Source organism: Culicoides brevitarsis, chromosome 1, assembly GCF_036172545.1.
Source record: "Culicoides brevitarsis isolate CSIRO-B50_1 chromosome 1, AGI_CSIRO_Cbre_v1, whole genome shotgun sequence".
In the NCBI taxonomy this organism is placed as follows: domain Eukaryota; kingdom Metazoa; phylum Arthropoda; class Insecta; order Diptera; family Ceratopogonidae; genus Culicoides; species Culicoides brevitarsis.
In genome coordinates this window covers 33,338,237-33,356,069 of record NC_087085.1, presented here as the reverse complement: position 1 = coordinate 33,356,069, position 17,833 = coordinate 33,338,237, and the positions used below count along the sequence as shown (strand labels likewise).

Here is a 17,833-nt window from a genome sequence, read left to right as displayed (position 1 = left end):
TTTTTCAATTTTAGCTTTGAAAGTTGGTTGAAAATCGGAAAATAAAAAATACGTAAAAAATACGTAATTTTTATTTTGAAAGCATATTTGATGGTTTTGAAGCTTGAAATTGATCGAAAGTATGGAAAATGTTTTTGGATGTATTTCTTATAATTTTTCATCAATAATTGGTTGAACTTGACTTTTTAAATTCAATCCGTTATGTAACAGGTTACGATAAAATACTTTGTAACAATTTACCAACACACTCGAAAAATGCCGGTAACTCGTTTGAATGTTAAGAAGATCACTGCAACGTAACTTATAAATAATCATAAGCCAGACAAGCTTTTTTTCTCATATGACGTGATATGATATAGTTCTGACTTGTCTTAAAAATATGTACATTAACACCAAACAGGTATTTTTTCGTGTGGTTAAACACCTTCTTTCTTGCTTGTTTTTGTAACGAGATTTCAGTATTTATTTAATCGTCGCGCGGTAAACAAGCAAAAATCCGAGAATTTTATTAATTTTAATTTATCGCTAAAATTTCCCACGCAATATGAAGGGACTTTTACTGCTAACGGTACTTTCGTGCATGTGTCTTGCAGTCAATTGTCGCACCTCGGAAATTTTGAAAGTAAAACTTTCGCATGGCGGATCACTCGTTGGACGATATCTCTCGACATTCAAAGGAAAAGGCATTCGAGGATTTTTGGGGATTCCGTATGCAAAGCCTCCAACCGGTGATTTGAGATTCAAGGTGAGTTCAAAGTACGCAGTGGATTTTTTGTTTTGGAAAGTCATTAAAATATGAACTTTGTACCGCTTTGACGTTGAAGTTTGAACAGAACGACAAGTTTTTTTTATGTAAAGTTTTAAAAAAAATGAAGTTTAAACATTAAGTGACTTGGCATGCAATGTTATTAATTTTTTGTTTGTAACTAATTATTTATGTGTCTAAATGCCTAATTGAGATTCAACACTTGTACCTGAAAATCGAGGTACATAAACAAATTTATTGAGTTCAGTTGGCAATATTTTATTCGTAAAAATATAAATAATGCCATTTAGATACGTTTGATTTGAAATTAAATTGATAAAAAAAAATTTTAAATTTGACTTGAATTTTTTTCTCAGTTTCTCAAAACTAAATTTTTAGTAATTTTGATATTTTTTTCCATTTTTTTAAATTTATTTTTAATAACGTTTGATAAAATTTGTTCTACATACTGAACTTTTGAACAAAAATTTAAATGTAGAAATTATTTTTTTTCAAAAATTTTAATTTTGGGAAAAAAAATTTTTTTTAACAAATTTTTTTTGAACAAATAATTTTTTTTTAAATTTTCAAAAAATTTTTAAAAATTCAAATTTTGAATTTATTTTTTGAATTTTTTTATAAAAACTTTTATATTTCTTTTATTTTTTTTTAAATTTCAATTTTTTCGAACAATTTTTGAATTTTTTAAAATATTTTTCTTAAGTTTTTTTCAAAAACTGAAATTTTTCGTGTCAAATTTTTCAACATTTTAAATCTTTTTCAACTTTAAGACAAATAGAAAACCAATAACTGCAACTTTTTTTCAATAAATCTATCAAGGAATGCAAAAAAACCACTTAAAGTTGGAGATAAAGTTGTAAACAGTCATTAGAACTCGTTTGTTTTTTGTCTCTTAATTCATGCAGTGTTCAATCAGACTGGTAGTTAACATGTGACGTCTCATATTTTAATTACCCGCAATATGTTACGGTCTAATTCTAGAATTTTATTGCTTTGTTGGAAATTTTCCCTGAGATTCCAATCGAATTCCTACACAAAATTTTCAAAACAATGCATTTCGTGTTCGACTCCTACCTCAAATCAGCGAGAGTTGGAGTTTTACACGAAAATTAAAATTTAATTAATTAATTTTTTTTATCTATTTACGTAAAAGGCACCAATTCCATTCGGTAGTTGGGATGGCGAACGTGATGCCACGCGAGACAGCAGCATTTGCATTCAACGTGACCCATTTAGGCGTGATGTCGAAATTGAGGGAAGCGAAGATTGTCTCTACTTGAATGTCTATACGCCGATTCGTGATGACGAGAAAACAGCAAAGCCGTTGCCTGTGATGGTCTTTTTCCATGGCGGCGGATGGCAATGTGGTTCGGGCATTTCCATGTTTTACGGGCCGGATTTCATTATGGAGCGCGAGAATATAATTTACATCGGAGCGAATTTCCGCTTGGGACCTTTGGGATTTTTGAGCACGGGAACGAAAGATTGCCCCGGAAATAATGGCTTGAAAGATCAAGTTGAGGTCTTGCGATGGATTAAGGAGAACATTGCGGCGTTCGGAGGAGATCCTGATAAGGTAACGGTATTTGGAGAATCAGCAGGAGGTGCAAGCGGAACGTATCACATGATGAGCCCGTTGTCAAAGGGCTTGTTCCATCAAGTAATTTCACAAAGCGGGGCAAATTTCAATCCGTGGGCACAACCTGCGCATAAAGGAGTCGCTGAAAAACGTGCTGCTAAGTTGGGAGAGATGATGGGATGCGAGAAAAAAGGCGATAATTGGGCAGAAATGATGGATTGTCTCCGAAAAGCACCGGCAGAGGACATTACAGCGGCATTTTATGACTTCTTTGTGAGTTTCTTCCAACAAAATTTTATTTTTTTTTCTAAAAATCAATTTTTTAAACTTTTTTTTAAGGCATGGGACACCGATCCAATGATTCCCTTCCCGCCAGTTGTTGAACCAGACCTTCCGGGAGCTTTTATCTCTGTTCATCCGCGTGACGTCAAACAACCTCACGGTCTCCCGATCCGTTGGATGGCTGGATTAACATCTGACGAAGGCGCAATGAAATCAGCTCCCATCATAAACTTGAAGGAAGTCACAAACGACATGCACATCAATTGGGATCACGCGTTAGAGACGAGTTTGTATTACGATCATCACGATTACAAGACGAAACAGAAAATTACCCAACGAATCAACGAATATTACTTCAAAAATCGCAAAATTGAGCCTGATACGCATCAAAATTTGACGAACGTAAGAAAATTTATCAAAATTTCTAACAAAAAATAATTTAAAAAAAATTTTTTTTTAGCTTTATACCGATTCTTGGTTCCTTCACGGCATGGACGAGTACTTCAGATACCGTTTCAGCCCCGAAAATAAATCGAAACGTGGACCAACTTTCGTTTATCTCTTCAATCACAAAGCTTCCGCGAGTTTTACTGAAATTTTCAAGGGAGGACGAGAGAATTACTTTGGTGAGTAATTAACAAAATCGATTAGATAAACGAAAAAAGTGACGAAATCAATCGATTTTCTTATCTTTTAGGTGTTAGTCACGCAGAGGAACTCCAATTTTTGTTCCCCATCGCGCAATGGTTGTTCGTAAGTGCCGTTCCAACAAAAGAAGATTTGCAAATTCGTGATGCTCTTGTCGAAATGTGGACTAATTTTGCCATTTACGGGTAAAAAATTAATTTTTTCATTAAAATACCGTTAAAATTAATTTTTCTTTTAGTCACCCAACGCCTTATAACTCAAAATTAGTGACATGGGAAGAAGCCACTGAATATCCGGTGCAATATTTAAGAATTGGTAACAAAGATCAAGAATCCAGTGAATTAATCAAGATGGAAAAGGGATTGCTGCAAGAACGAGCAGATTTTTGGTACGAAATTGGAGCTCATTTGCCAGCGAAAGACGTTAAAGATGAACTTTAATTAAAAGTTTTCCATTAAAATCATTTATTTTTACTTGTTTTCTAATAAAATTAACAAAAACTAAAATAAAATTTGTGTTTCTTACGTGCTAACATGTAAAAAGTTGTGATATTTTGTAAAAAATAAGGCAAAAAATGTGATGAGGCACTTAATTCTCGATTTGGAATGTCAATATTTTTATCTTAAAAATCTCTTAAAATCTATTGGAATGTTTTAAATTGTGCATTTTCGTTGTATCTTGTATAAAATACTTTCGTTTAGCTCCTTTTTGTACGTTTTTCTCAATAAAGTACGTATAAATTGGACGGGAATTGACTTTTTTAAGCTGCGAATTGTTTCTAAAACTAATATTTAGACTCGAACGTCGGATGTTTTGCGTGCTCTGGCAAAAGCAACTGTCGCAATCGCGATCCAGCCGATGACGGAGAGCCATGTTGCGACATACGGGAGTCCGAGGGCGAACGGGGTGTTTATTCGATCAATTCGACGTTTCTCAAATGAGCTAAAATGTGAGAATTTTCGATTAAATTTGGAAAATTTGAAGAAAAAAAGTGAAAATTTGCTTACACATCGGGATGAATGTAATCCATAAAGTCAAAAATTGCGTTACACGAGAGTCTTCCTTGAATGGATTGCACCAAAGGACCTGTTGCTTGCATATATTTCACGATTTCTTGTCGATATTGCCGGCATGAGATCTCGTAACCAGCGGTATAGATGCTCGCATGTACCAACATGTAAATGGACATGAGTGTGGCAATAACTCCCAATGGGATCCAATAATAAGGCGAAATATCGTCATTGATGCCCGACATATCACTTTCGGCATGCAGGACGATCATTTGGTTCGACTGGGCATGACGAACGGTGCGCGTCACGTGTCTTTTGGGCGAAACCCCGCAACAAACGCGGTACAAATGGAAGCATCCAAAGATGAAACAGAAGAAAATCGACAACAGAGGTCCATAAACTGTCCAATAACAGATTGCGATGTGCCCTCCCGTGAAATATGTTGCTGTACTTGAGCCAACTAAAAGCGAAAAAACGTTTGAAATTAATTCGAAAGTGAAATTAGGTGAAAAAACTCACATAAAATGCATCCACACTTGGGATCTTCATACAAAGTCCCGCGATACGTGCCACAGGTGTCCAAAACGTCTCTCCAGTGATATTGAGCAATGCCAAAAGAGATGCAAATAACAGCACACAAAGCTCCCGTGAGCGGAAACAGTCTCGAAAGATACTTTTCAGCACGTCGCTGATCCATTTTGACACAAATTCAACCAAAAAACTCCCGAAATCCCCGAAAAAAACAAATAAAATCAAGGAAAAAAGAAACCCTACAACGCCCTGTTGTTATTTTGAATGAATCAGCAGCAGCAAGTTTTATCGAATTTGACATTCACCCACGTAATGTGTCAAAAAAATTGAAAAACAAAAAAAAAAGTCGAGACGAAAATACATTTTTCGCAGGAAAATCCCTTTATTTTGTAGAATTTTTCTCTTGTTGAGCCATAAAATGAACATTCGACAGCAGTAGATAGGAAAAATAATCGAAAATCGTTCAAAATTCACGGCAATTGACGATTTTCTCGTAAAATAATGTTTCGTAGTCGCAGCTGGTTTGGCTGGAACAAGCCAAAATCCAAGGTAAAAGTAGTTTTTGATCATTTTGCGCAGCAAATTTAAACTTTTTGCGTGTTTTTTAGTTGTCCTTGGATCATTTGAAGTATTTGCACTCTGTTCTCGAAAAGAATCAACTTGTCTCGGAGACAAATAAGAGTTTGCTCGTCGAATCTCTGCGTAGTATAGCTGAAATTCTCATCTGGGGAGATCAAAATGACTCGAGTGTCTTTGAGTAAGTCCTAAAAATGTATATTTTTTCAATTTTTAATGTATTTTTTGTTGTAGTTTCTTCTTGGAAAAAAATATGCTGTGTTATTTCCTGAATATCATGCGACAAAAGAGCTTTGTGTGCGTGCAACTCCTTCAAACATTGAATATTTTGTTTGAAAATATTCGGAATGAGACGTCGTTGTGTGAGTTTTTCTCGTTTTCTTATCAAAACATCTTGAACAAGGAAAATTTTTTGAATTTTTTGTAGATTATCTACTCAGCAACAATCATGTCAACTCAATTATCGTACACAAATTCGATTTTAGTGACGAAGATGTCATGGGATATTACATTTTGTTCCTCAAAACGTTGAGTTTGAAGCTCAACACGCACACCATTCACTTTTTCTACAACGAATTGACGAATGACTTCCCGCTGTACACGGAAGCGATCAAATTTTTCAATCATCCGGAGGGCATGGTGCGAATTGCGGTGCGGAACATCTCACTAAACGTCTATCGCGTGCATAACGAGTCAATGTTGCAATTCATACGTGATCGTACGGCAGCTCCGTACTTCAGTAATCTCGTTTGGTTCATCGGAAAGCACATTATTGAATTAGATTCGTGCGTAAAAAATGACCAGGATCACCAATCGCAGGATAAACTAACGAATTTGATTGCCGAACATCTGGATCACTTGCATTACTTGCACGACATTCTCTCACTCAACATTTCCGACTTGAATGCCGTCCTCACGGAACATTTGCTGAACAAACTTTTTGTTCCGTTGTACATTTTCTCGCTGACGCCGGCGCCTCCGATCTCCATGGCACTCGTAACGAAGAATTTGGCGGAAGTTTTGAACAAACACGTTGAAATTGACGTGCAAGAGCTGGATAATCCTCGAGTGAGTCCCGTTGTGGGTCTTTTTGCGCTTTCTTTGGTCTTTTTGGTCATGCAACATCCGCCGCTTGTTCATGCCCTCGCTTGGGTAATCTTGAATGGGGATCACAGCATCTTCAAAGAAGGCACGAATTCGTTACTTTCCTCATATTCGGTTGAAAAACGCGATGGAGTACCTTTGGGATTCGGAAGACCGCAAGAATTGGAAGAAGCATTGGAATCTACGATCGCCTCGTCGTCAAGAACGAGCAGCAGAGACGAATTAGAGAGTATCGCAATCGATCAAGCAGCTGTCGAGGGTCTGGAAAAGTGCAATATTACAGATGAGGAGAAGGAAAAGTTAATACGAAGGTCTTTGGGATCCGATGAAACATCAAGACCTTTCTTGGATATGGTCCTAAATTCGTTGGATTGCTCAGAAAATGATTATTTGCCACTTTTATCGCTTTGTCTCATACATGCTCTTGCCAATAATCGAGGTAAGTTATTGTTTAAATCGATTTTTAGTAAAAAAATTAAATTTTTTGATGTATTTTTTGCTTTCATTCGGAATTAAATAGAAGGTTTGTCCTGTTTTACCTTGAAATTCTTTAAAAATCATCAAAAAACTAATTTTTCTTTAAATTTTTTCACACAGGCATTGATGCAGATTGGTTAGAAGCAACATTAAATCAAACTGTAGCCAATTCCACGAACAAATATCACACAGTTCTTGTCGAAAAGTTGATGCAAATCATCCATTTGAGTAGTCAACCTTCGTGTCGCATTCGTCTCGTCACCGTCGAACTCACAATCAAAGTCCTGATGCAGCGAATTTGTTCGGGGAAGCGAAATGCGCTCATCAATGATGCCCATCGACAGTTGCTTGTCTCCGCACGAGATCAGAGCATGACTGTGTTGCGAAATTTCTACAAATCCGAAGACATTTTCTTGGATTTGTTCGAAGACGAGTACAATGAGATGCAAAAATCGCAGTTAAATGTCGAGTTTTTGTGTCAAGAAGCAGCTATTTTACTGCCGCCCATCGGAACGCCGCTCACAAGTATCGGATTCACTCTCCGCTTACCGTGTGGGCAAGTAGAGAAGGCACGACGTGCAATTCGTGTCTTTTTCCTCATACGTCGGCTGTATCAACAATTTTTCGGGGAAACGGAAACTTTACTGCCTCTCACAAATTTGAGTAATTGCGTCAAAGTCGAACAAACGCTCGACTTGAACAACAGTGATTTAATCGCGTGCACAGTTTTAATGAAAGACGGCACGAAATATCGCAGATTTTTGGTTATTGATGTACTGCAGTTGATTCTCATTGAGCCAGATCCCAAAAGACTTGGATGGGGAGTTGCGAAATTAGTTGGATTTTTACAGGATGTCGAAGTTGTGGGAGATAAGGATGATTCGAGATGCTTACATTTGACGGTTCATCGAGGAGGAGCATTCACAAATGCAAATCGGGCGCCCATTTTGTCAGCAAAATTCATCTTTGACGATCACATTCGTTGTATGGCGGCGAAACAGAGACTTACGAAAGGTAGGACAAAGGCTCGTCAGAAAAAAATGTATCAAATTGCTCAATTGTTAGCGATACCGGGACAAATTACGTCGGAGTCGCCAGTTACGTATGCCACACATGCGATGCGAAGTCGCGAAGGATCTGCACGGAGTGGGTCTTCGTCGAGAGATCATCGGCCGATTTTTAATACGTCGAATAGGATTCCGGGAGTTGCTGCTGCGTTACGGAGGGAAAGCATGCCGGGTGTTAGTCGAGTGCAAATTACGCCGGGAAGAGGAGATGGGTGAGTTTTTATTTAAAATTAATTAAAAAGTTTTCAATTTCCTCTCATTTAATTTTTTTTTTAATTTTTTAATTTCAAAGATAAAATTTTTCGCAATTATTAAACTTTTCAAATTTTAATCAATTTTAAAATAAAAAGAAACATTAATTTTAAAAAAAAAAAATTCAATTTTTTTTTAAAATAAATTTTCATGTAAGGCCGCTTTTTTTTTTCAAAAATCAACAAATGTTTAACATGATCAAAAATTGCTTCCGGCATTTTGTATGAAAAAGTAAAAAAAATTTTTAAAAATTTTTATGACTTATTTTTAAGTTTTTTTGAATTTTAAATTAAAAATTTTAATTTTTGTTGAAAAAAAATTATTTTCTCCTAAAAATATTTAAAAATTTTTTTTCTTAAATTTTTTTGACAGTTATTTTTTTGCAAATTTAAAATAATAAAAGATCTAAAAGTTTTTAGAAAAAAAATATTAAGAAAATTTTTAATAAATTTTAAAGCTTCATAAAAACTTTTTTAGGAAAAAATATTTCAAAATTTTTTTTTTTTTTTTTCATAATTTTCAAAAAGACTTTATTTTTGAATTTTTCTAAAAGTAAAAAAATATTAAAAAAATTTTTTTTAAATTTTTTAATTTAAATCAATTTTGTTAGGACTTAATTAACACGAAAAATTTAGAAAAATTTCAAGAAAAATTTATAAAAAAAAAATCTAAAAATTAAAAAAATGAATGATATTGAAAACACTTTTAATTTTTGTATCAACCTTCAAAAAAAATTTATCTAATTTTTTATAATTTTTTTTAGGGAATCTCCGTCTTCTTCATCACGTCATCGCAGCTCCTCGAATGCGCGTGCCTCAGCACAAACATCCCGCGAAGTCAGTCGATCTCGAAATAGTCCACGTTCACGCGAAGGCAGTCCCCGCATGATGATGCGTCCCCGTTCAGAAGAAATTCCATTAGAAGATTTTAAGCGTTCCCAAAATTCGAGTCCCGTTCCCGCTCTCAGTAGTCATAATTCCAGTCGCCCGAATACTCCGGATCGTCGAGACATGTCTTTCGGCAATGGCGCCATACGAAAATTGGAAGACGTAACGCCAATCGTGACAACGCCCTCGGAAGAAACGTCGTTCATGAGTCAACAAAGAACACCCGAACCAAAAAAGCCAAAAGGGACAATTGAAACAGTTTAAGCGTCTCTTTGTACATAACAATGTCAATAATCTAATTTTTAAGGAATCACAAAGCTAATGACACTAAACAAAAATGTTAACTACTCTCGTTAAAATGAAATACAAAAAAACATGAAATTCATCTTTCTGTTTCACTGGGCGACAAAATCTGCGTTGTCAGATCGTAAAATCCGAAGAAAACAGCTCCGCCGATTGTTATCCAAAGCACGCGTGGCACAAATCCCGCGAAAACTCCACGAATTCCTCTTTCACGATAAATCCCGAGCAATATTTGACCAACACTTTTCCTCGTAGCTGTTGAATTTTGTTCTGCCAACATGATCCGTGTCTTTGCCACATCTAATGGAGTCGTTAATCCAGCAGCAATGCCGCCTGCAATCGCTCCGCAAAGCGAAACGTACACCGGAGTCAATGACAATCCCGTTGTTTCTTTCCAATTCGCTTTGAAATACTCCCATAACGGGAATTGGATGAGCGAAAAGGGAATTTCACGCAAGATTGTTGTTCCAAACCCGCGATAAATGCCACGAATGCCTTCCGTTCGAAAGGCTTCAAGTAAAATGCGGGCCGCAGAACGATCGTATGTCGATAGGGATGACTGCCGACGTTGTTTGGCAACTAAAAATCACAAAAAATATTAATTTTACGAAGAAATTTGGGCAAAAAATCTTACTTTCTACGGGAACTCGTATCAAACAGGCAACAACTTCCGCTACAGAAGCTGCTGTCATATGAACAAATGGAGAATCTTTGCTACCGAGACGTGTTTTGATCGTTTCGTATGTGAAAAAGAACAATGCCGCTGTTGGAGCACTTCCTACAGCAGCAGGAGCTAATCCGCGATAGACTCCTTTGAAGCCGCCAGATCGCCAAAAGCCTCGTTCGCTCTGAAGACGCGTTTTTACAGTGTCAATTGGGAAGAGAGCGATATCGACAGCAACTCCTGCGACTCCTCCAGCCTAAAAATGAAGGTTTTTATTAATTTTTCAATGAAATTTTGATATTTTTGATGAATTTTACCATCAATGGCGTTCCCCAGTCTTTCATATTTGTCATTTTTTGTTCAAATTGCGAAAATTATCTCATTTTTTAATTAAAATCTAAGTTTCTTTGGTTTCTAAAATTTTTGTTTTGATTATTTTTAATGACAGTTGAGGTCTGTGACACATGTGAATCATATGATTTTGGTTAAAAAATTATTTTAATGATTTTTTCATGAATTTTTTTTTATTAAAAAATTATTTTTTTTATTTATTTTTTCGTTTTGTTTTCACGACAGTCCATCCAGGATCAACTTCCTCAAGAGGCTCAATTTGAACTGCTGTTGTGCTCCCGCTCGTACTTGGAACAACCTCTGTTTCCATGTCTTCTCCATCCGAGCTATCCGATTCCGGGGCAGTGACATAGTTAATTTTCGCCTTTGGATTTATCCATTTTTCACACGCCGGCAACTGATTAATTTCATTGATAATTTCTTGATCTTTGCCATCGCGCAACATCGTCAGGTACTTTACGAGATACAAACTGAGCTCTCGCGTAGAGTTATCATCGCAAATTGTGTCGTATTCCTGATCCATGATCTGGTCAAGTGCCTCCTGGACGTCATCCGATTCGAGTTTTTTCATGTTCAAGCAGTAATCCGTCATGTAATCCAAAATTTCGATTGCTGCCTAAAATTTTTTGGTATGAAAAGTTGTTTGTGACACGGAAAATGTGCGAAATTTTACCTGTAATCCGTTATTTTCGACATGCATTCCATGTTCGACGGCGAGACGAAGAGCTGTCCATCGATTGAACATCTCCTCGACGATGGAACGATACTTGGAACGTAACTCTGCTGCCATTTCGAAACAAAATTTCACTAAATTCGATGAAAAATTGTCACGTTGTGCTCATGAATGGTTGTTTACGTCGAACAGCTGTGGTTGATAGTCGCTTACGGGTACAAAATTGTCGCTATTCGGCATAATTGGTAAACAAAAACATCGAAATTGGCTATTTTTGATAAATTTTTGAGGATTTACGGGTCCATTTCCATTAAAATTGGTCAAAATGGTAAGAAAAAATTAAAAATTTCTTAAAAATTTTGTTAGAAATTTAAATTTTTAGGCTCCTCGTTCATCAAAACGATGTCGTTCGTGCATGGCTGAGACAAATTCTCGGAATTTCAGTCCCGTAAACGATGTTGCTTATGAATCCTTTACATACAAAGCCTTATTTGAGGAATCCATCGGTTTCAAAATCCAAGAATGGGAGCCACAGGTCTTCTGCAAAACTTGTACTTCAATGCTCGTGTCATGGAAAAAATTTCGAGAGCAATGTGAAACTGTTCAAAACGAATCAATGGTGCTTTTGACACCTATAAAGAGAGAAATTGAAGAAAATTCAGTAATTTCAATCAAAAAAGAACCTCTCGACGACGACGAATTCATTCCCGCATTAAATGTAAAAACCGAATTGATCGAAGACATCATTCCGCCCGTTGCTAAAAAGCCCAAAATTGATGTTCTGAAGAATGAACGCCCAAAGACAACGTTTACTTTTGATGCCTTTATCCGTAATTACGTTAACGAGCCGTTATCCAAAGCTGAACCTCTCGGAAAATTCAAGACAAAAGTCACAAATGCGGATTATGGACCCATGTTGACGTGTTTCAAGCAAATTTTGTGGTCTGCCATCAAGGGACACATCGTTCGCGAAGTTCGTTTTGACGAAAAAGGCGATCCTTACATCCACGAAGGCTATCCGGGATACGCTACGGTACGAGATATCCGCAAATTCGTCGACTTGTATGTGAATGATCAACTCCTGCCGCTTCGTGACGCCAAACATCAACTGCAAAATTGGAAAACCAAAGTCATTACGTTGTACATTTATCCGCTTTCGAGTCATATTGTGACGAAAAGTGATTGTGACAAGGCGAAAAAGTTCATTGCGGATACTTTGCCGTATGAAACTCTCATTTCGGATTGCCCATTTGTTGGATGTCCTGTCGTAGCGATCGCATCTCAACTGGAATCTCATAAGAAAATTTGTTCTTTTTCGCCGGAGCATAATGGAATCATTTTTTGCTGCTTGTCAATTGGATGTACAGTATCTGTGGCATCACGCGAAGCTCTCGTCCTTCATTACGAAACGTGTCCTTATAAACTGCTGATGGATCATCGAAGACAAACGATGAACGAAAATAAAATTCAGCCAACGACGGAAGTTATTTTCGCCAATTGTCCTTTTTCGGAGTGTCATAACCCGAAACCGTCTAAAAAAATTAAAGAAAAGAAGAAAGAAAAGTAATTTTAAGTCAGTATTAATAATAAAATTCGTTATAAGTTCGTTCAGAATCTCAGGAAAACCCCAATTTTGAGACGAATGAAAGTGATACATCGTCAAGTATCAAAACAAACACATTCGCGCTAACAATAAAAGTATTTTTTTCTAACAAAAAACTGAAAATTTCCATTGAAAAAGGCTTCTAATGAATATTTTTACGTTAAAATAAGGTCTACTGCCATCAAATACTCACGAAAATGGTAAAAGTTTTAACTTTTTTCACAGTTTTTCATCTAAAATTTGATTTTTTTAGGATTTATTAGAACGATGTCGATCTTGCAAGACTTCCTCCAAAGACATCGATTATCATGGCATCAATACAAAAGCCTCGGAATCATTTACGTTCAAGGAAATATTCGAAACTTCCATCGGATATCCCATTCTCGACTGGGAACCTCAAGAATTTTGCCATAATTGTGCCCAAAAACTCATTGAATGGCAGGAATTCAAAGATTTGTGTGAACAAACACAAGTTTCATTATTCACGACGATCAAAACTGAGCCGGAATTGGATTTGGAATTAGAACCGGGAGAAATTACAACAACTACGAACAATATTTCGGATGAAAATTTAATTCAAAACGCTAAATCAGAGTCTGAAGAACAAATTTTAGATGAAAATTCGATCAAAAGTGAAGATGAAAGTACAAATGACGCCACAGTACCTTTGAATATCGAAGAAAAATACAGAACAAGAAGAAGACCGCGAGTGAATGGCGATGTTTCAGTCGATATCAAACTAGAAATGTACATCAGATATTACAAAGAAGAAAAATTATCGGAAAAAAGTTTCATTGGCGTCACACAAATCAACACAACGCTCGAAAAAACGATGTTTTCGTTCAAGACTCAGTTGTGGATGCTGATTAAAGACCATCTGATACGGGAAATTTGCTTTACAGACCAACACGAACCTAAATGGGCTTCCAACAAGGAAGTTGTTGACTTTGTGGATATGGCGAAATTCATTGAATTCAATTACAGATACTCCACGTATAGCCTTGACGTGTTAACGAACAAAAATCTGCAAACTTGGGACGAGAAACAGATAATTTTGAACATTTATCCATACTCGACATCGATCAAAACGAAGCCCGAATGGATCAAAGTGACACAAAAACTGTTCAAATTTCAAAAAATGAGTATAGAGAAGAAACCGGAACCAATAATACCTTCAAATTCGTCAAATTCAAATATTATCATCGAAAATTCGTCAAAAAATGCGCAAAAACGTCGCATTGTCCTCACAAAAGTCCAAATTTTCAAACCACCGAAAGTGAGAAAGGTTGAAAGCGTTTCAAAAACTGCTCAGGAAGACCCATCTTACAAGCCTCTCGTGTTCGAGGGTTACGTATTCAATTATACATCACAACCGTTGTCCGAAGCCAAGTACATTGGACAAGTGAAATTCAATAAGGTGCACAACAAAAATAATTTCAAGCAAAAAATGTGGTTGTTATTGTGTAATTTTGTGATATCTCCGAGAATGTTCAAGCCTAACGAATATCCGTTTCCGGAGAATTTCCCTGCATATCACGACGTTTCAGAGTTTGTGCAGTTCAAAATGCCCGGAGTTGACGAACATTTCCTTTGGAATGCCGTTCAGATGAATACTTTGGAGTTATGGAGACAGAGGAACAACGTTCAAATTTATTTTTATCCCTTTTCGAATGACGTCAAGACAGAAGATGACTATGAAAGAATCGTTAAATGCTTCTTAGATCCCGACGAAGTTGAAAAAAGGATCGAAAAAGTGTTTAAGTTGAAGAAAAATGACGTCGTCGAAGACATCGTTGAACCTGAAGTCAAAATAAAAATCGAAAATGATTAAAAATTTGAATTTTCATGAACGAATTAACTTTAAGGAATATTTTACTTCATGCCTTTACGATTATTTACATGCAAAAATTGCGCGTCATTCATTCCAATTGTTTGTACGAAGCTCCCGATTGTGTCGTATCGTCATCCTCCTCGTCAGATTCCACGCCAAATATACTCTCGAAAGCATCTGCAAACTGTTGTGCATACAACAATCTCTCATTTCGTCCCATTTCTGTCGTATTTGCTCTAAAATTCACCGCTTGCGTCAATAATTTCTCAAAATCTGCGAGTTTGTCTTCGATTTCTTTCTCATTCATCTCCGAACTTTTCTTTGTTTCTTTCTTGCTGCCATTCATGCTGATATTTGACCAAATTGTGTTCCGCAGTGCGGTATGAAGTTCATCGTAGCCGCCCTGTGGCTCATCTTCCGACGGTTTATCTGGCGAAAGTTCAATTAAATCCAATAAGCGACTGTGCTGTTTGGCTTCTTTGTACGTGATTCCGTCTTTTTCGCTATCAAACACTCGCTGACACAACAAAATTCCGAGTTCAATGCCGCGATCTTCCAAAAATGAGGCGTACGTTTCAAGTTTTTCGAGAAATTCACGCTGAAAATGAAGAAAATTTAAATTTTTTGTTCCAAAAAATTGAATTTTAAGAAATTTTCTTACTTTGGCGGGATCAAAATAAATGACGACACCTTCGACAGTTTCCAAAAAGCTCTCACTAACGTCGGTCAAGGAATTGGTGCCGACAAAGGGATATAGAATTACGTCGATTTCGTAATATTTTGACTTTATTGAGTGTTTGTAGCCCGTTTCGCCATTCACATCACAGACCTTTTCTTCTTGTGGGACATTTCGGATTTCTGTAAAGGAATTTTGGAAAATTAAAAACATGAATTTGATGAATTCCGATGAAGAAATTTTTAGAAAAATTGTACCATTGATAATTTTACAGGGATTTGTCTCAGCACACTCTGATATCACAAGCACCACAGGCTCTGACATGATTTTAAGGGAAGTTTTAGTAGATTCTTCTTGAAAATCTATTGAAATTCGATGAAAAAACAGGAGACGATGAATCGATTCGTGAAAAACCAAAACAAACACATTTTGGAGCGCCTCATTTTTTGAATTTAATGACCGTTGAATCGGTTATGGAAAGTCAAAATCGGTTGAAAATTTGGAAAAATTTACGGAAAATTCTCAAAAAGGGATTTGTATGCGTAAAACGCGTTACATAAGCTATAGATATGAATAATTTCAAAGGAAAGATAAAAAAAAATTACGAATAACTAGCAAAAATGTCTCGTATTGCATTTGTAGTTTTTTGAAGCCTCTAAATTATTTTTAAGTAAAACATGTGAGTTCAATGAAGCCAGACTCCAAATTCTGAGTCAATAAGTACGAAAAATAAGAAATGTGAAAAATTTGTATCTAACATGCACAAATAATTTGGTTAAATTTCTTAATTTTTCATTCTCATTAAAATTTTACAATCGCGTGACTTGTTTTATTCTCTTATCTTAATGGTTACGAAAATCTGTACCTACCTATCTGAGAAAAATCAACTTCAATGAACAGAAAATTACAAAACTTATTTAAATTCGGTCATAAAATTGAATTAAAATAGAATTAAAAAAAATTACCATCGTCGGCAAAATATAAATTAAATATAATTAATAATATTAATTAAGTCAAATTAAAAAAATAAATAAAAAAAAGATTTAAAAAAAAAATTAAAAAAGAAAAAATGTTCAAAGAATTTTTTAAAATATTATTTTTTTATTTAAATTTATAATATTAATTTTATTTAATAAAGCAAAGAATTAAAATAAAATTTTAAGTTTGAATTATTTTTTAATACACAATTCTATAATTTTAATTTAAACTTTTAAATAATATTTTTTTATCTGTATTAATTATATTTAATTAAGTAAAAAATTAAAAAAAAAATATTTATAAGTTTATATTCATGTACGTTTTTTTTTTGTTTTGACAAAGGGAATAAAATTTTATACTAACAAAAAAAAAAACAATGTTCAAATATTTGACAATTTAATTTTTATTTTTTTTTACAATATACCTCGTTGCATATTTAAAAGGTCAATGTTATGTTTTTTTCTTGGTATTGTATGCAATTTTTCAAATTTTATCTAAGTAATCAAATTTAAATAAATCAAATAAAATTCCTTTAAAAAAACTGTTCAATAATTATCAAAAAATTTTTACCATTATTTTATCCACAATGTCATCTCTAGTTCCATATTTGCTTCAGTACAAAAAAAAAAAATCACTTCACTGCATGTCTCGTTGCCATTGTAACATATTTGGCTTTAATTATTGCTCGAAAGTCAATTTCAAATATCGAGGCTTTCTGAGCAACAATCAAAAAAACATATATTACTCTTCGCCAACATCGTCCAAAATCTGCTTTGATCCCTTTCTTCTGTTTATTTAAATCCAATACTTTATTGCACTGCATCGTCCAACACTTAACTCCACGATAAATTCCCAAAAAAATAAAAACAAAACAAAAATAAAACAGTAATAAATTTTATTATCCGAAGAGGAGCTATGTCCTCTCAGTTCGCAGCTTGCGAAACGAATGAAAACTAGGACTTATTGACTGTTGCCAGCAAACTTTGCCGAAACACACATTTCCCCGGAAAACAAAAAAGTAGCAAAAAAAAAAAGAAAAGTTATCCCCAAAAAATGTGTCTGTGTGCGCGTTTGTTTGTTTGTCTGATGATAACAGGAGCATTTTTCTACTGCACATGCAATTGTTGCACATGTGAATCTGTGTTTGTTGGGAAGGATTACTCCTGTTTCCACACAAACAGAAGATCAATGTGCAGTGCAAGAGAAATTGTCATGCTTATGCGCTTTTAACCTGTGTGCGGTCCATTACTGAATTACTGCGAAGAAAATTACTGGAAATTCAGTTAATGGATTGGAAATTTTAACGCAGTAACGCCTTCTTTGTAATTTTGTCCAAAAATGTTCCTTGCTCAAGACAAGTGATCTAAAAAAAAAAATTAAAAAAATATTTTAAAATTTCAGTTGGAAGGTGTTTCCGATTCAAAAGTCGCTAGATGACTGGTAGATCGTTTTTGTTGTTTATGCAAAATTACTTAACATAACACGGATTTCTTCCCTTCTCGCTGAGATTGTTGCGTCGTATGTAAAAATTATCGCCTCTACCACGCAGAAGAAGACGAGACGCATGTTTATTGT

General features: G+C 35.3%; 8 protein-coding genes across 8 annotated transcripts in view; 3 read left to right on the top strand and 5 right to left on the bottom strand.

Moving 5' to 3' along the window:
- LOC134828178 (26S proteasome regulatory subunit 7) overlaps nucleotides 1-17,833 on the bottom strand; it is a 97,732-nt gene that overhangs the window by 41,376 nt on the left and 38,523 nt on the right. The window lies entirely within an intron of this gene.
- LOC134838345 (juvenile hormone esterase) lies at nucleotides 494-3,810 on the top strand. The gene is made up of 6 exons (XM_063853856.1): nucleotides 494-745; nucleotides 1,920-2,618; nucleotides 2,685-3,029; nucleotides 3,088-3,253; nucleotides 3,325-3,460; nucleotides 3,514-3,810. Exons 1-6 carry the CDS (start codon nucleotides 545-547, stop codon nucleotides 3,713-3,715), a joined length of 1,749 nt encoding a protein of 582 aa, XP_063709926.1. The 5' UTR covers nucleotides 494-544; the 3' UTR covers nucleotides 3,716-3,810.
- Nucleotides 3,739-5,073, bottom strand: LOC134838346 (uncharacterized). The gene is made up of 3 exons (XM_063853857.1): nucleotides 4,805-5,073; nucleotides 4,283-4,745; nucleotides 3,739-4,217 (listed from the first exon to the last, which is right to left on the bottom strand). The coding sequence occupies exons 1-3, from the start codon at nucleotides 4,980-4,982 to the stop codon at nucleotides 4,067-4,069; spliced, it is 792 nt and encodes a 263-aa protein (XP_063709927.1). The 5' UTR covers nucleotides 4,983-5,073; the 3' UTR covers nucleotides 3,739-4,066.
- On the top strand, nucleotides 5,162-9,443 carry LOC134827369 (protein CLEC16A homolog). The gene is made up of 6 exons (XM_063839969.1): nucleotides 5,162-5,365; nucleotides 5,425-5,573; nucleotides 5,627-5,754; nucleotides 5,820-6,935; nucleotides 7,094-8,252; nucleotides 9,056-9,443. Exons 1-6 carry the CDS (start codon nucleotides 5,318-5,320, stop codon nucleotides 9,441-9,443), a joined length of 2,988 nt encoding a protein of 995 aa, XP_063696039.1. The 5' UTR covers nucleotides 5,162-5,317.
- Nucleotides 9,447-10,611, bottom strand: LOC134827371 (S-adenosylmethionine mitochondrial carrier protein homolog). The gene is made up of 3 exons (XM_063839971.1): nucleotides 10,464-10,611; nucleotides 10,117-10,402; nucleotides 9,447-10,061 (listed from the first exon to the last, which is right to left on the bottom strand). Exons 1-3 carry the CDS (start codon nucleotides 10,497-10,499, stop codon nucleotides 9,562-9,564), a joined length of 822 nt encoding a protein of 273 aa, XP_063696041.1. The 5' UTR covers nucleotides 10,500-10,611; the 3' UTR covers nucleotides 9,447-9,561.
- LOC134827373 (uncharacterized) lies at nucleotides 10,635-11,374 on the bottom strand. Its single transcript, XM_063839973.1, has 2 exons — nucleotides 11,171-11,374; nucleotides 10,635-11,113 (listed from the first exon to the last, which is right to left on the bottom strand). Exons 1-2 carry the CDS (start codon nucleotides 11,285-11,287, stop codon nucleotides 10,691-10,693), a joined length of 540 nt encoding a protein of 179 aa, XP_063696043.1. The 5' UTR covers nucleotides 11,288-11,374; the 3' UTR covers nucleotides 10,635-10,690.
- Nucleotides 11,375-14,625, top strand: LOC134827370 (uncharacterized). The gene is made up of 3 exons (XM_063839970.1): nucleotides 11,375-11,498; nucleotides 11,553-12,973; nucleotides 13,027-14,625. The coding sequence occupies exons 2-3, from the start codon at nucleotides 12,971-12,973 to the stop codon at nucleotides 14,602-14,604; spliced, it is 1,581 nt and encodes a 526-aa protein (XP_063696040.1). The 5' UTR covers nucleotides 11,375-11,498; nucleotides 11,553-12,970; the 3' UTR covers nucleotides 14,605-14,625.
- Nucleotides 14,620-15,690, bottom strand: LOC134827372 (alpha- and gamma-adaptin-binding protein p34). The gene is made up of 3 exons (XM_063839972.1): nucleotides 15,538-15,690; nucleotides 15,266-15,462; nucleotides 14,620-15,202 (listed from the first exon to the last, which is right to left on the bottom strand). Exons 1-3 carry the CDS (start codon nucleotides 15,602-15,604, stop codon nucleotides 14,693-14,695), a joined length of 774 nt encoding a protein of 257 aa, XP_063696042.1. The 5' UTR covers nucleotides 15,605-15,690; the 3' UTR covers nucleotides 14,620-14,692.

Excerpts from the sequence above, each read along its gene's own strand:
- LOC134838346 (XM_063853857.1), bottom strand. The coding sequence starts at position 4,982 with ATGGATCAGCGACGTGCTGAAAAGTATCTTTCGAGACTGTTTCCGCTC. Across the intron at positions 4,746-4,804 it reads CAAGTGTGGATGCATTTTAT|TTGGCTCAAGTACAGCAACA; the intron begins GTGAGTTTTTTC and ends TTTCGCTTTTAG. Across the intron at positions 4,218-4,282 it reads GATTACATTCATCCCGATGT|CTCATTTGAGAAACGTCGAA; the intron begins GTAAGCAAATTT and ends CTCACATTTTAG.
- LOC134827373 (XM_063839973.1), bottom strand. The coding sequence starts at position 11,287 with ATGGCAGCAGAGTTACGTTCCAAGTATCGTTCCATCGTCGAGGAGATG. Across the intron at positions 11,114-11,170 it reads TCGAAAATAACGGATTACAG|GCAGCAATCGAAATTTTGGA; the intron begins GTAAAATTTCGC and ends AAAAAATTTTAG.
- LOC134827372 (XM_063839972.1), bottom strand. The coding sequence starts at position 15,604 with ATGTCAGAGCCTGTGGTGCTTGTGATATCAGAGTGTGCTGAGACAAAT. Across the intron at positions 15,463-15,537 it reads TCCCTGTAAAATTATCAATG|AAATCCGAAATGTCCCACAA; the intron begins GTACAATTTTTC and ends ATTCCTTTACAG. Across the intron at positions 15,203-15,265 it reads TTTATTTTGATCCCGCCAAA|CGTGAATTTCTCGAAAAACT; the intron begins GTAAGAAAATTT and ends CTTCATTTTCAG.
- LOC134827371 (XM_063839971.1), bottom strand. The coding sequence starts at position 10,499 with ATGACAAATATGAAAGACTGGGGAACGCCATTGATG. Across the intron at positions 10,403-10,463 it reads ACTGGGGAACGCCATTGATG|GCTGGAGGAGTCGCAGGAGT; the intron begins GTAAAATTCATC and ends CTTCATTTTTAG. Across the intron at positions 10,062-10,116 it reads GATACGAGTTCCCGTAGAAA|TTGCCAAACAACGTCGGCAG; the intron begins GTAAGATTTTTT and ends TGTGATTTTTAG.
- LOC134838345 (XM_063853856.1), top strand. The coding sequence starts at position 545 with ATGAAGGGACTTTTACTGCTAACGGTACTTTCGTGCATGTGTCTTGCA. Across the intron at positions 746-1,919 it reads CCGGTGATTTGAGATTCAAG|GCACCAATTCCATTCGGTAG; the intron begins GTGAGTTCAAAG and ends TTTACGTAAAAG. Across the intron at positions 2,619-2,684 it reads CGGCATTTTATGACTTCTTT|GCATGGGACACCGATCCAAT; the intron begins GTGAGTTTCTTC and ends CTTTTTTTTAAG.
- LOC134827369 (XM_063839969.1), top strand. The coding sequence starts at position 5,318 with ATGTTTCGTAGTCGCAGCTGGTTTGGCTGGAACAAGCCAAAATCCAAG. Across the intron at positions 5,574-5,626 it reads AATGACTCGAGTGTCTTTGA|TTTCTTCTTGGAAAAAAATA; the intron begins GTAAGTCCTAAA and ends TTTTTGTTGTAG. Across the intron at positions 6,936-7,093 it reads TGCTCTTGCCAATAATCGAG|GCATTGATGCAGATTGGTTA; the intron begins GTAAGTTATTGT and ends TTTTTCACACAG.